The sequence below is a fragment of the Amblyomma maculatum genome, chromosome 5, assembly GCF_055883805.1.
Source record: "Amblyomma maculatum isolate TAMU_Amacu chromosome 5, ASM5588380v1, whole genome shotgun sequence".
Lineage (NCBI taxonomy): Eukaryota > Metazoa > Arthropoda > Arachnida > Ixodida > Ixodidae > Amblyomma > Amblyomma maculatum.
This window is the reverse complement of record NC_139348.1, coordinates 126,694,650-126,708,713: the sequence shown is the minus strand read 5'-3', so window position 1 is coordinate 126,708,713 and position 14,064 is coordinate 126,694,650. Positions and strand designations below refer to the sequence as shown.

At 45.3% G+C, this 14,064-nt stretch overlaps 2 protein-coding genes across 2 annotated transcripts in view; one reads left to right on the top strand and one right to left on the bottom strand.

Moving 5' to 3' along the window:
* The window catches only part of LOC146189468 (lymphoid-specific helicase-like), a 31,100-nt gene extending 23,097 nt beyond the window's left edge, over positions 1-8,003 (top strand). The window contains exons 13-15 of the mRNA XM_084604276.1: positions 1,528-1,778; positions 3,046-3,257; positions 7,108-8,003. Of these exons, the coding sequence (XP_084460402.1) occupies positions 1,528-1,778; positions 3,046-3,257; positions 7,108-7,149 (505 nt within the window). The 3' untranslated portion in view covers positions 7,150-8,003. The remainder of the gene's footprint in view (positions 1-1,527; positions 1,779-3,045; positions 3,258-7,107) is intronic.
* A 2,625-nt stretch (positions 8,004-10,628) lies between these two features.
* The window catches only part of Agps (alkyldihydroxyacetonephosphate synthase), a 43,585-nt gene continuing 40,149 nt past the window's right edge, over positions 10,629-14,064 (bottom strand). Inside the window, exon 18 of the mRNA XM_084604275.1 lies at positions 10,629-12,828. Coding sequence (XP_084460401.1) covers positions 12,704-12,828 — 125 coding nt within the window. The 3' untranslated portion in view covers positions 10,629-12,703. The remainder of the gene's footprint in view (positions 12,829-14,064) is intronic.

The window sequence follows — 14,064 nt, the reverse complement described above, 5'->3', positions numbered from 1 at the left end:
CTGGTGATCTTTTTGGCAACGCTTTTGCTTTGACAAAACCCATTAATTCTTTTATGGCAGTTGGCTACATCTACAATGGTGGAATTATCGTGCTGCATGGTTTTTGCTGTGCAGGAACGGTGCTGACGTTTTGCGCCTTACTGGGAAGTGCTGCTACATTCTAGGATCTACGGGAAGTGTTAGAAAACTTGCTTCTGAAACCTTCTTGTGGAGAAAAAGAGAACTGATTCTGATCCTCAGTGTGCCAAGCGGTTTATCAGAATGTGCTTTCGAATCCTCCACTTCGTCACAAGGAAAGTGTGCGAAAGTTGATTTGTATTCATCTTTATTGGCACTCTCTTGCAGAGGCCCAGCAATATTGATTTCTGTCTTTGATCTTCTTCTTAGTTTGTTTATTACTGATGCTCATAGTGTGCTAGTTTTTTGCAGCTTTACTGAGTTTGCAAATGTTGGTTTTTATCTTTATTGGTGCTCTTTATATTGTTTGCTACCTACATTGATAGGGTGTTATTGCCCTCTAAATTTTATGTTTAAGTTATCTCCTCTCTTGACACTGGCAGTGACGCCTCTTCAAAGTCTGATTAAACTCCGTGCACTGAATCTAAATCAGATGATGGCTGATCTTCGGAGATCGATAGCTCATCTTGCACCAGTTTGAGCTCCGAGCATACTCTTTCAGAGTAACCAAAATACTGCTCCTAATTTCTTTTTCTCCTCTTTTCCTCTATATCTCATTTTGCTCATTTGGGACCAGCAATTGAAAAAAAGTGATCACCTGGGAAAGTGTTCATTTTTTCTTCTTTCATTTTTGTCAAAACACCATCAAAGACTTAAGTGCGGTGTAGTTAAAAGCACGCATTCACATTGATGTGTTCTGGCTGCTGCCCTGGCAGCGCCGTTAGTGTCGGCCTTTAAAGAATCCTGTGTGGACAAGTTGATTCTAGGTGGTTCTGTTGTGAGGGCTGTTGATATGCAACACTGCTGTGTGATAACAGAGTCATGGTGGCTGAGGCGACGCCTGCCTAGAAATGGCCACTGTGCACTCATGTTGTTTGATCCAGCTTGAGCACACTACAGTTATGTGTTCTTGGAGAATAATTTTTGCGTCATGAAACTTGTCTGGCAGCGGCAGTTTTATGTCGTTGGCTCATTTGCATAAGCGAGCAAAGGAACACTGCAGTGGTATTGCTACCACTGACATTTGCCTACGCCTAGCTTGTGCCGTGCAATTTGTGTACTTCGTGCTCTGTGTCTGGTGCCTGCCTCGTTTTCAGTATGTTGGGAACATTTTGCTGTGTCTTGTGGGCCTTGTTTTATTTCTGTTGCACCTATTCCAGGGTAGACATTAGGGGTCTTTTGGTGTAAGTCGCTAGACTCCTTTCTCATTTCCCTTTCCCTTTCTCATTTCTGATACCATGTCGCTGGACCAATTGTAACTGTACATAAACCATCCTGCTCTAATTTTATCAGCCTGGTGATTACGGACGTGCGGTGACCCCCTCATCTCGACCTCTTCTCTTTGGACAGCTACTTTGTGTTCCTGCTGTCTACGCGTGCGGGTGGCCTGGGCATCAACCTGACGGGGGCGGACACGGTGGTGCTCTACGACTCAGACTGGAACCCCCAGTGTGATCTGCAGGCCATGGACCGGTGCCACCGCATTGGCCAGACGCGGCCGGTGGTCGTCTACCGGCTGGTCACACGGGGCACCGTCGAGCAGCGCATGATCCAGATGGCCGGGGCCAAGCGACGCCTCGAGAAGCTCATCATGCAGAAAGGTCTCGCACTTAAGCCGTCGGTGTGTGCTTGCATGGAGTAGAAGCCCGCAGAGTCATTTCAACTGAGGAAATGAGACATGACGAAACTGAGGGGAAAAAAAAGCATAAGGGAATGCATAGTTTTTCTTTGTGATGTTCGTTACGATGGAGAAATTAGCTGTGTGACCACAAAGGATGGTTTAATGACAAGAAACCATAAAAGAAATAATGACAGCAAACCTTGCTGTGCACTCCGCTATGGTGGTGCAGTGGTTAGGGTGCTCAACTGCTGGTGTCCAAGGATGCGGGATCGAATACCTGCCGCGGCAGCCGCTTTTGGTTGGAGGCAAAAAGCAAGGCGCCTGTGTGCTGTGCGATGTCTGTGCACGTTACGGAATCCCAGGTGGTCGAAATTTCCGGAGCCCTCCATTAAGGCGTCTCTCATAGCCCGAGTCAGTTCGGGACGTTAAACCACTCTTGAAACCAAACCAAACTGTGCTGTGCATGGGACCTGAACTGATGACCCCCACATGGCATGCATAGCTGCTGTATCAACTGAGCTATTGTCGCAATTATCTTCTCGTCTACCTTAGAGCGTATCCTTATGCTCGAGAAGTGTAGTCTTGCCTCGGGAGAGTTTGCCACTGCCACTCCTAACCAGAATGGTAGACATGCTGTTGTGCCACAGATTCTATGTACCTGTGTCAGTACGAAACGGCATTGGTACAACAGGATTGCGCTGTGTGTGGGCATCTTTCTCATTCCGTCTCCATCACATACAGCCGGGATTTAATAATAATAATATCTATAATAATAATTGGTTCACTGGAAAGGAAAGGTGCAGTATCTGTCACTTGTTTCTGTGGACACCTGAACTGTGCTCTAAAGGAAGGGAGGAAGAGAAAGTAGAAAGAGAGAAGGGGGTGCCATAGTGGAGGGCTCCGGAGTAATTTCGACCACTTGGGGATCTTTAACGCGCACTGAATCGCACAGCACACAGCCGCCACTTCGTTTCGCCTTCATCGAAACGCAGCTGCTGGCGGTTGAGATCGAACCCGTGTACTCTGGCACAGTAGTCAGGTGTCTTACCACTGCACCACTGCGGCGGGGCGAGGATTTGATCCCACGTTCCTTTACTCAGAAGCTGAACATCATAACTGCTGGGGTGCCATGGCGGGATTCAGAGTGTCATTACTGCGTTTCCGGATATAAGTCTGCCGCATGGTGCATGGCTTGCCCGCAAGTTGTTGGTGGCCAAACTGGAAGCCTTCGTGGTGTGTACATGCAGGCAAGTTTGCCAAAGTGGGTTGCAAGGATGACTCCAAGAGTGGTGGCACCCTCTCGGCGCAAGAGCTGCTTGAGCTGCTGCAGTCTACGGACCATTCGGCCGTCATCGAGGCCAGCTCCAGCGTGCTCTCGCGAGAGGAGCTCCGCGCCCTGCTGGACCGGAAACGCCTCACTGCCAGAGACGACAACACTGCCTCCAACAAGCTGTTTGAGGTACGGCTGCGGCTGCCCGGATTTGGCTTTGTACCGAGTCTCTGCTGATTCTTCCAGCTGATGCAAGTGGTGACAACGACAGCGAGCCAGAAAACTAATAGTGAGGCTGCCGAAATGGCCAGAAAATTGAGGGGCTACCTAGAGATGATAAAGCGTTGCATTTACCGATTTCAAAATATTGCGCTCTCAAATAGGGCTGCCATGAAATAGCAAAAAGAAAAAAAAAAAATGCACGGGGTCTGCATCACTATTTGTTTGCATATTTTTGTTTTCCAACACAGAGTGAAAGGTGAGGTTTTGCATGTTTATACCACGCTTTGAATTCAAGAACTGCTGTGTTCTTGCACCTTCGTCTTGGTTACCTTAGAGTGCTGCTTGCTTGTGTTTATTAGCAGACTTTTGCAGGAATTTCTGTGCGTACCTTTGAAACTATATTGGATGTTAATGAAACATTTTTGCTCAAAATCTGGGTTATAACGAGATTCCACTTGAAAAAGCCTACTGTGAGCAATTAAATTACTAGATTAGTCCCAAGGCAGAGCAAAGATATGGCCCAGCCGTGGTGGTGGCCGCTCAACTACCGTCCCAAGAATGCAGGATCGAATCCCCGCCTCGGCGCCAGTGTGCTGTGCGTTGTCAGTGCTTGCCAAAGAACCTCAGGTGGTCAAAGTTAACTCTGTAGCCCTGCACTACTGAGTCTCACAGCCTGAGCCACTTCAGGACGTTGAACCTCGCAAACCAAATGTAACCAGAAAACCAGTTTGCAAAAATCTGCATAACGTTTTTACTGGATTATTCAGTAAGGTAAACAGTTCTGTGCAATTCTAGTCCAATTTTATTTGCAAGTACATGTTAATTCTGAAATAAACAAGGTGAACAATGTGATACATTAAAATTTTCCATGCTTTTTTTTTTTTTTCACTGATTAGGTATTCATTCATTATTCTAAGGCATTTTTTTCCCCCTATATTTATGTTCTATTTGTTACGAAGCACACATGAGTGGTCAAATTTTCATAACGGGTGCACCACCATTGACAAGTGGCACACGTGCCAGCAACTGTGTGTAGGAGGAAAGAGTTGCTTCGTTTGCGTGGCTGACACATGATGTGAGCGTCACTCAGAAATGCCACTGCGTATCACTGTGAATTTAGTTTAAAGTAAGCTTGTGCGAATATCGAAATTTTCAGATACGAATTGAATATGGATATAGGGAAAAAATGCTTTCGAATATCGAATACTTGATCATTTAAAAAAAAAAAAAAAAGCAACTGAACAATAATAACAGGAAACGTTTTATTTCAGAATTAACATGGTACTTGCAAATAAAGTTAAACTGGTAATGCACAGAAGTGTATATCCCTACTGAAAACTCCAGCAGTATTAATTTGTACAGGATTCTGTATATACTGTTTTTTTTTACAGGAAGGACCTGCATGAAGCCATGTGGAGCTAGCATATCGCTACTCAATGCAGTAAACTCGTTAATTCGGCCAACCTCAAATTGTTGAATGGGCCCAAAAAAACTGCCGAAACCATTTGCATGACTAATTTTTGTGAGGAGCACTTGCACAGTGGTTGTATGCATTCGAGATGTATTTTCCCGGTTTCGTCAAATGCTTCATTTTGTGTACGCTGTTAAGAATGCCCTTTTCAAAAAGGGGAAAATCCCTTCTTAAAAAAAAACCGGCCCAGTCACATTTTGAGGGTACTTTACTGCACAGTCCACGCGATCGCGCATTGCAACGAAGCATGCAGTGCGATGACACTTCGGTGTGTTCAGAACGTTCGGAATATCAATTTTTCGAATACGAATCGAATAACAAACATATCAGATTCGTATTTGAAATTGTGAATATATATTCGCATACCCTTAGATCGAAGAGAAAAATCTGCGCTTTTAAAATACAGTCGCCGACCGATTTTTCGGACCCTTAAGGGGCCGAGATAGCGTCCGTAAAATCAGGCAGTCCGAAAAAACAAATTCATGCAGAAAAAAAGTCACTTTATTTAGCGGGCGGCTTGAAAAAGTGGTCAGTATGCCTCTGCGGGGCGCTACGTTGCCGTACAAGTAAGTCTGCTTGCACGTCAGCAAGGGTGATGCTATGCACAGCCGAAAGAACCATCAGAGCTCGGGTTAGTTTACAGCTAGTTGGCAGCACAGCCTTTGGCTTCTCACTGTTGGAGCCCGAGTCGTCACTTTTAAGCACCTGGCAAACAATTTCATCGTCGGCGAGTTCAGTGCAGAGCTCGATCTCGCTGTCAGCGTTAGCAAACTGCTCCGGCGTCACTTCCATGGGAATGGCTCCTGCAGCGCGCAAGTGCTCGGTGAGGTCAGCAGACGGCTGAGGAGGTTCACTCGCGCTATCATCGGATGACGATGGCACTTCATCTCTGATCGCGAAACCAGCGTGGCGGAAGCAATCCCGCAGTGTCTCCTCAGTCACCGCCTTCAATGCATTGGACAGCATGCCGACTCCAGACAAGTTGACACTGTAGGTTTTGCCGCTGTCCACGCATAACACCATGCAACTGAGCACGCGTGACCGATAGAAGTGCTTGAGTGTCCGGATAACGCCTTGGTCTATGGGCTGTAGTAAGGATGTCATGCAGCACAACACATCACACGTGAATGGTGACCGCGGCGACTTACGACTGTGCAAGGCGGCAGTGCTGGCACTTGGTGCAGCAAGCGGTGCCTGCTACGAGACTACACCGGGTATGCGAGGCTCCGATGGCGTGATCAGCAGATGATATGACACGTGGATTCAAGTTTGCTGAAAACCAAAATGGCACCAGCCTTGTTTGCGTTTTCAGTAGCTCTTCAGTCGCGAATCGAAAAAAAAAGTCTGGAAAAAATTCAGCGAAAAGGATTTCAAACTTCTGAATTTTGGTCGGCGTTATACATTGACTCTATAAGTGCGTGGCAGTGCCATGGCAAGGTCCGGATTTTTAGGCAGGTTCGAAAATTGGGCATCATCCGAAATATCGATCTGTGACCGTACTCGAGGAATCCTAATGTGCACTACGAATCTGCTTTTCAAAACTGGAACTCTCACACCCCTATCATAGATGCAGAACCGAGCTGCATTACGTCAGTAGTGTTCGGCCTGACAAGAACTAACTCGTTTGGATATTGGCTGAGGTGTATGAAACGTGACCCTGGCGACTGCAAAATGCATTGCATAATTTTCAAGTCCTGCACTAGTGTCCACTCTGGGTCATTGTGCTGCGTTGAAAAGGGTTTATTAGTCGGACAACTCAAGTCTTCAGTGATGGCCGCGCACAATTCCTCAGTGGTGAAAAGTAGTCCGTTATTCATCGTTCAAGCTTGCATTGTTACCTAAAACAACAGCAACACGATGCCTTTCTAAAGCTCGAGGGTTTTGATGAGTCTGGCTTGTTTGATATAGTTGCAAATAAAAAAAACTGGTTTTTGTTTGCCGGTTTGATTGGTCAGCAGAGCAACACAGGACGGCCCATGGTTATGCGCTGCTTTTTTATTGCGAAAGCAATACTGAACGGTCTTTCGCATAGCGGCGGCCGGTAGCCACGTTTGACCTTTAGAATGACCTCTGACGTCATACCAGGAGCGTGAGACGTGAAGAACCAGTGAAGAACCACGAGCCGTGCTAAGGCGTAGCCACGATGTATTGCTTTCGCAACTTACCAGACTTAACCAAAGCTAAGCCCCAGCCATTTTTTTTGTCTTTTTAAAGCTGCATCTTACTACGTATGTGTGTGTTTAAATATAAAGTGTAAAGTTAATTTGTCAAGGACATGGTTGAGGCGTATACGCTGTCTAGTTGATCAGGTCATTAATGAGTGGTATTTGATTGCGTTCCTTTCAGGTTGTGGCACAGGACAGCTCGACCATCGACAAGCTCAGCTAAGCATTCGATGCAAAGCCACGACCCACAGGCTGCCGGTGTTACATTTTTCATTCCAAGTTTGCATGCACACTCACTTCTTGGTCACAGAGCAAAATTGCGAGACTTTATTGTTATACACTCTCTGTATGGTTCTCCTGCACTTTGCCGCTTTATTTATGTAATTTACTGTAATATTTATGTGCATAGGAAACTCTTGTGTTCAATAAAATTGTTTTGTTATTGTCATGGGCCAGGTTGGGCCCAGAGTTGCTTCAAAGCAGTAAAAGTTGTGCTTAAATGACGTCGTTTGCATGTCATATTTATCTACATTTTTTGTGTATTTATTAATATGTCAGCTCAAATAGGAGTGCCAACAGATTTAATCCAAATGCCAGTGGAATCAGTCTCACTGCCAGCACTATATATATTAATATGGTATCAACAAATTTAATCTACTAGCTAAAAATGGAACGGGAGGTGTCCGTGGCTTAGTGCACAAATGTAATGAATTCAGGCACTTGAGTGAATGTCAATTAGTTCAAATCTGGATTCTGACACTTGAAATGCCACGGGCTGTGGACACAAAGCCTCTGTACAGGATATGAATCTTAGATTCGATGTAGTGGACCGCAAAATGTAAATATGGACATAGATGAATGGTCACAGAAGACAAGTGACAAAGTACAGTCTAATAGCGATACAATTACATATGCTCTGTGTAAATATAAGAATCTACGCACCTGTAATACTGGAGTGTTACGAGATGGGATGTGAAGCTTCATGAATTGCTGCATGCAAATATACAGATATATCGCCAGACATCAGTGCCACGAATCGTGGTGACCGGTGATTGAGAAAATGGTATGCACCAGCTCGTGTACAAGAGAAAACCACCCGTGCACTTACAGTGCCGGTGCTTAAAACTACTCTGAAAAAAGATTGGTACTTAGAAGGATGGAAACATTATTTCCATTAGTTGAATAAATAAACTAGACTGATGCGGTTTCAACGAGATGACATGTGCTCTTTTCATGCTGTGGCCTGTATGGCAACCAGCGGTGGCCATTAGTGCCACAGCTGGTTGCCTTTTGAGTTGAAAGCCGCAGTAAAAATGTGGCAATGAACTTCTTTTTCTTGAATAAAGCTGGTGTTCACTGTAAATGTCGCAGTAAGCAGTAATTGCCTGTCCACTCCGCTGCCCCATTGGTATAGCAAGCATCTTGAAATTTGCCTTGAACAATGCAAAGGGTTGCACGCCATTTTTATTTCATCATTTTCATTGCAGAGAAGAGTCCCTTGCAGCAATAATTGGATCCAAACATTAAGACACGTTTCTGACCCACTTGGGGATCCCATCAATCGTGAAAGGATTGGCTAAAAGGACGAAACATGACGAGGTTTTTGCCATCTTTAAAAGGAGATTATAAATCACTGTCAAGTTCCTCAAGCCTGGTGAATTGGTCACTAAGCTTAGCTTCAGTGGGCTAAAATTAGGCCTGGCAGCAAAAGGCAAAGGGGATGGGGGCAGTAAAGACCAGAGAGCTGCGAGCATGTAGGAATGGCTGTCAGCAGCGCTTCGATTTGCAGTGAGCCAGTTTGGCCATTCCTGAAGTAGATATTTTGACACATCTAGCACGCATTCCTTATCGTTTTTGGGGATGCACCTGATAAAATAAATTTTCATGTTCCTGTGCTTTGGTTCATTGTGCCAAACTCCCAATATGGTACGCTGCCAATGTGATGTTCAGTGCAGTTAACCACAAAAACTGGCAGATGGTTTAGCACAGATATCTATGCTCAGAATGCTGTCCAGTAGAGCCACTTGCTCTGGTTTACTGCTTTGACTTTACAATCTATTGACTCCCACTGTCCTGCTTGCCTATTGCCATTTTCAGCGTCAAGCATGGCGATACGCTAACAATCCGTAACGAGCCCACCTTAGCCTCTACGTTAACCTGAGAAAATATCACAACCTGCTCAGACATGCGTACGCCGCACAATGACGCGGATTTTCCAAGACAGTTGTCAACAGGGCAGGAAATACTAGGGCATTTATTTGTAGAGCAAATTTGCATGCGAGGCACTGCCGTCATCTTCGTGCACCACCTGAGGTTGTGTCAAAATACAGCTGCACATTCGAAATGAACGCCATCCAATCCGGTCTTTAGTGCAACTTTGTCGGAGGAGGTGGAGATGGCATGAAAAACTGGCAATCTAGCATGAGAAGGAACCGGCTACAGAGTTTGTGCAGTGGTCTAATGCAACTGCCCACAGTGAAGCTGATCTGCTTGCCACGACCTGGTTTCGAGACCCAGTCGTGGTGAAATTTTTGTTCCATTGGTACTCACAAAGGTCGCACTGGCTTTGGACCTATACATGTGCATGCGCTATTTTGCAAGGATGTGGTTGTAGTGCTACGGCACTGAAAGCACCTCCAGTTGCTCCTCGAGAGAATCGGAAAATGCAGTCCTCCTTGTGGTACTGCAACCAGGCAATGGAGTGTCCCTTGACAGAGGTTGGGTCACCTTGCACAGAACAAGAGTTTAGCCAGTGTTGTTCCTTTAATGTCCATCTTTTCCTGCTCTTATTCATGCCTAGCACAATGCTTTACTGCGTAAATCGGGATAATTTCTCGGAAACACAGAACTATGCACGAGGAGACATGGAGCTGTTGTGGTACACTCACTGTCCATTAATAGTGTACTCCAGCTGGTAGTTTGGAGCACATTTCCTTGTGGGAACTGACAATTGTCTCATAAGGTGATTAAAAAATTAATTCAGATCCTGGGTTCCGATTCCCTATTGAGAACAGCTTGCTTTGGGGCAGATCTTCCTACCTTGTCCCATGCACCCATAGTGCACCTTGCATTTCGTTGCTCGATCTGGATTTCGGACCACTCCCCTGTACTTTGTGGTCCTCTGTAGATTAGGGGCAGGTGCTTTATGCTGCCCAATGAAATTTGTCACAAATCATCCATGTAATCCTCTTTCCCTTGCCATAGTATTGTTTTGGGAAGGCGCATTTTCCCTCCACCACACAATTCATTAAGCAAGGCCCAGGAGATACTCTGGCGCCAGCTACAAACCCGCTCCTTCCCCTGCCCCAAAGTTTATTCATTATATTCAAAGAGCAGGTTGACCCTGAATGCAAAGAGTGTGGCGTCGACGCTACTTTAGACCACATTACATGGGGGTGCGCGGCCTATCCGCCACCCGCCGATTTGCTGCCAGCTCCATCTCTGGAGGAGTGGGAGGCCGTGCTGCGCTGCTCGGACCCGGCCATCCAGGCTCGGGTTACTGAGTGGGCCGAAGAGATCGCCGTCAGGACGCAACTGGCGGCCATCTGGCGCGGCCAGCAATCAAACTGAACCTCTTAAAGCCGATGAAATAAATGTTTTTCCATCCATTCGCCAAGGCAAATGACAAACGATGCATTTTTGCATGAAGAGTGCTCAGAATGGCCTCTCTGCTAACCAGCTTCCGTTTGAGAGTCAGAAAAGTGTAGGAATGTCAAAAAAAGGTTTATTTGCGCCGTCATCAACAGAAATGCTGGTCTACAGCAAAACAAAGAAACTGCAACAGGTTTAGACAAACTCACTTTGCACCAAAAGGGGGCGTCGGTTGTCGAACCTGCAACTTGTGACACACACATGCTTGCCCACTTTCTATCATCCGGTGTTGCAATACGAAGTACAAAACTAACGTGTGATGGCTTGACTTTTGATCACTTGGCGTTGCGACTGCTTACAGGGAGTGCAGCCTTGTAGGAATAAAGGCATTTTTCCATACATGATTTTTTTCACTGACTCCTCAACAAAGGTAGTGACTTGACAGTGGGAACACAATAATCAAAACAAATACTGAAAGTGGTATCTTTTTTACTCCACAGAGTTTGTTTTTAGCTAGCGTGAAAAGTGCCTGCACTTAGCACCGTTTTTGCACAACTGTGAATAAAAGTTGGTAATTAAAAGTTGAAAACGTTCAGAACTGTGGATGGAAAGAAATTGTGAGCTCTCGTAAACGCAGCAGTACCGTAAAAACACCAAGCCAAGTGAAATGCAATAATGATCTCTACGGAGACTGTCATAAGCAGCAACAGTTGAGCTTCAGTCCCGAAGAAAGAACGAAAAACTAAATCCTGCAGACATTTGCTAGGATGACATCACTAACAATAACAACTAACACAGGCTTGAAAGCAAGTGACCACTGATTCTGGACCACACTTTAAACAAAGGCTCCTGCTGGTCCTGCCTCCTTACCGATGTGCTAGTGAGCAAGACTAAGGAAGAACTAGCAAAAACACCGTTCTCACTTGCCTCACGATTAACTCAAGAAAAGCTTCTAGCAGTGGCTGCTCTAATGATGAAAATAAAAATAAAAAAGCCCATGCTATTCTCAAAAGGCCTATCCTGTTTGGCGAAGTAAAAACAAAATCTACCTTTTCTACTGGAAGAGACTGGAAGCAGAGCCTTTGGTGATGCATAATCACTAAACTTTGCGATTCAGAGAGACACTTCGCAAGAATAAAAACATAATGCGGCCCTTGGCACAGTGCTTAAAACCAGAAGCTTGGAACACACGAGCACTGATATTTCGTCCCGAAAGAGTTCAAATGTACCCGCCAAGCCAGCATAATTTCATTGCAGCATAGGTAGATGATGCTGAGGGTAGCTTGATAGATATGAAAGGGTGCGATGTTGTGGCATTCATTAAATGATTAATCGTAACTATGTGTGACACAAAAAATCACCTTAACGTGTAATATCCAGAAGTCATTTTTCATTTGAGTAGAGAAATTATGAAAGAATTAATTTTTTGTGCAAGCTGATTGCTCCCTTCCATACCGAGAGACCCTGTATGTCCTCTCATTCCCAGAGATGTCAAGCCTTGAAGTGTACCACAAAGCTTATGCTTCAACACAGATGTACCAAGTGGTAGTCAGGCTGAAACTTAATGATCACTGATTGATCAGGACTTAATGATCACCGATTAGTCAGGACTCTGGCTGTCCTTGCGTAACATTTCATTCTATTTAATGGCTCGTGGTTTTTCAGCACAAATGAACTGAACATATTTCGATACCAATGACTACAAGGGAAAAAAATGTGTATGTGTACATATATAAAAGAACAAAATAATTGCTTCCATGTCTAGCAAATGCCCCATACTTGCCTTGTCCTCGCCTACCAAACGAATGTATTAGCTGAGGACTATGAAGAAAAGTAAAAAAAGCATGACAACAATGCCATTCGTTAGTAAACTATAAACATAAGAGTAGTAGAGAACACACATAAAATGGTTTAGTTGATAAACCTGCACACAGCGGGCATAGAAATGCCTCGCAGAAACTGTCTTTTAGCACTGCCTCTTCAAAACAACTTACAAAAAACGTGACCTTATTTCCCCCTCCGCCCACCCCTCTTTGATTAGCTCCCAGCAGTAGTGCACAACACAGCTCGAGCAGCACTTAGCAGCTTCCAAAATGCCCTTCACAAAACTGTCGTGAGAAACTGGCACGTTTGCTCGATGTCGTCGGATGGACATTTCAGGAAAAAGTCTCGGCCGTGGAACGTCTTCACATTCCCAGGTTGCCGCTGGCAAAGATGTTCTGCGGATCTACGCTCTGCTTCACAGCGCGCAGCATCTGCAAGCCCGTGCTTGATATTGTCTGCTCGAGCCAGCGTTTCCGGATCTTTCCAACTGGAACAAAGGCGACAGAATAAAGAGATGTGGCACTGTTAAATGGACACTGAAAGGGTGGCCATCGCCTATCATCCTACAGCAAAACTTTTGGCCTAGCGTGTCTAGTACCAGGGATGTTGGCGTTAAATGGACACTGAAAGGGCGGCCTTCAGGGACGAGTAAAGCACCTTCTGAACCCCCTTTCTGTGTCCCTTTAATGGTGTGTAGTTCCCAATCACAAAAGCTGCTGCTTACGCTTCGTGAAGAAGATTGATGTATAATCACTAAGTGCCGGCAGTGGTCGCTTGGTCCTCCTCGGTCTTGAACAAGATGCTCATCTGTGTCACGACCGAGCTCAATGCTATGCTCCTGTCACAACCCCCTTCACCCCTTATCCCTACAGCAATGCTGAATCATTTCATGACATGAGTTCTCAAATGAGGGTCCATGAATAACTTCACGTCTTTTACCTTTACTGGTGTCAAGTTCTCACCAAGTTTTCCTTTCGAAAGTCACTGAACACCAGATATGAGCACTATATACACACACGCACCTGAGAAATGGCGCAGTGACGAAACAGCAGTTCTAATCCTAAATGCAAATAGCTTTGCCCAAGAGTTTAAATGATCATCCTTGCCTTCATAATGCTCTCCCTCGTGCGTCGGACAGTCAGGACGTAAGCTCGAAAGGAACAGGTGAAACGCTACCTCTACGAGCTTCCACAATGAACTGTCACGAGCAAAAGTAGGAGATTGTTTATCGCTTGAACCGTGGTTTGACCTGCAGCTCGGCATTCTGCAGATGGGTAGGTCATGCATGTCACTCATTGCACCTGTTCAATATACCGCATTGAGATTAGACGAGACAGTGATTTCTGTTCCCTTTTCAGCCCCGCTGTGTTGATGTCGAGGGAAAGGAAGAGTAATGGGATGCCAGAATACTACAGCAGGTGCTGCTGAAACACTGGAAAAGCATGCTTGACACGGCCGTTTAATAACCCAAGTATTGCACACCGAGAGCACAATGAGCTTGGTGAAGCAGAGCATTTGTATAGAACTTAAATGTGCGCTACATCAGCAATGTTTCGTGAGTCAGCTGAGTGTGCCGCGGTGATTCTTTCAAAAAAAAAAAGAGCGCGTACAAACTAATAATGTATTATCAACTTGCCCGCTTGACTGTCCAGGTGATTCTCTCACTTCCCTTAAATGTTACCACCCAACTAAATTCTGCTATAAGATTGTTGACCCATAGCAA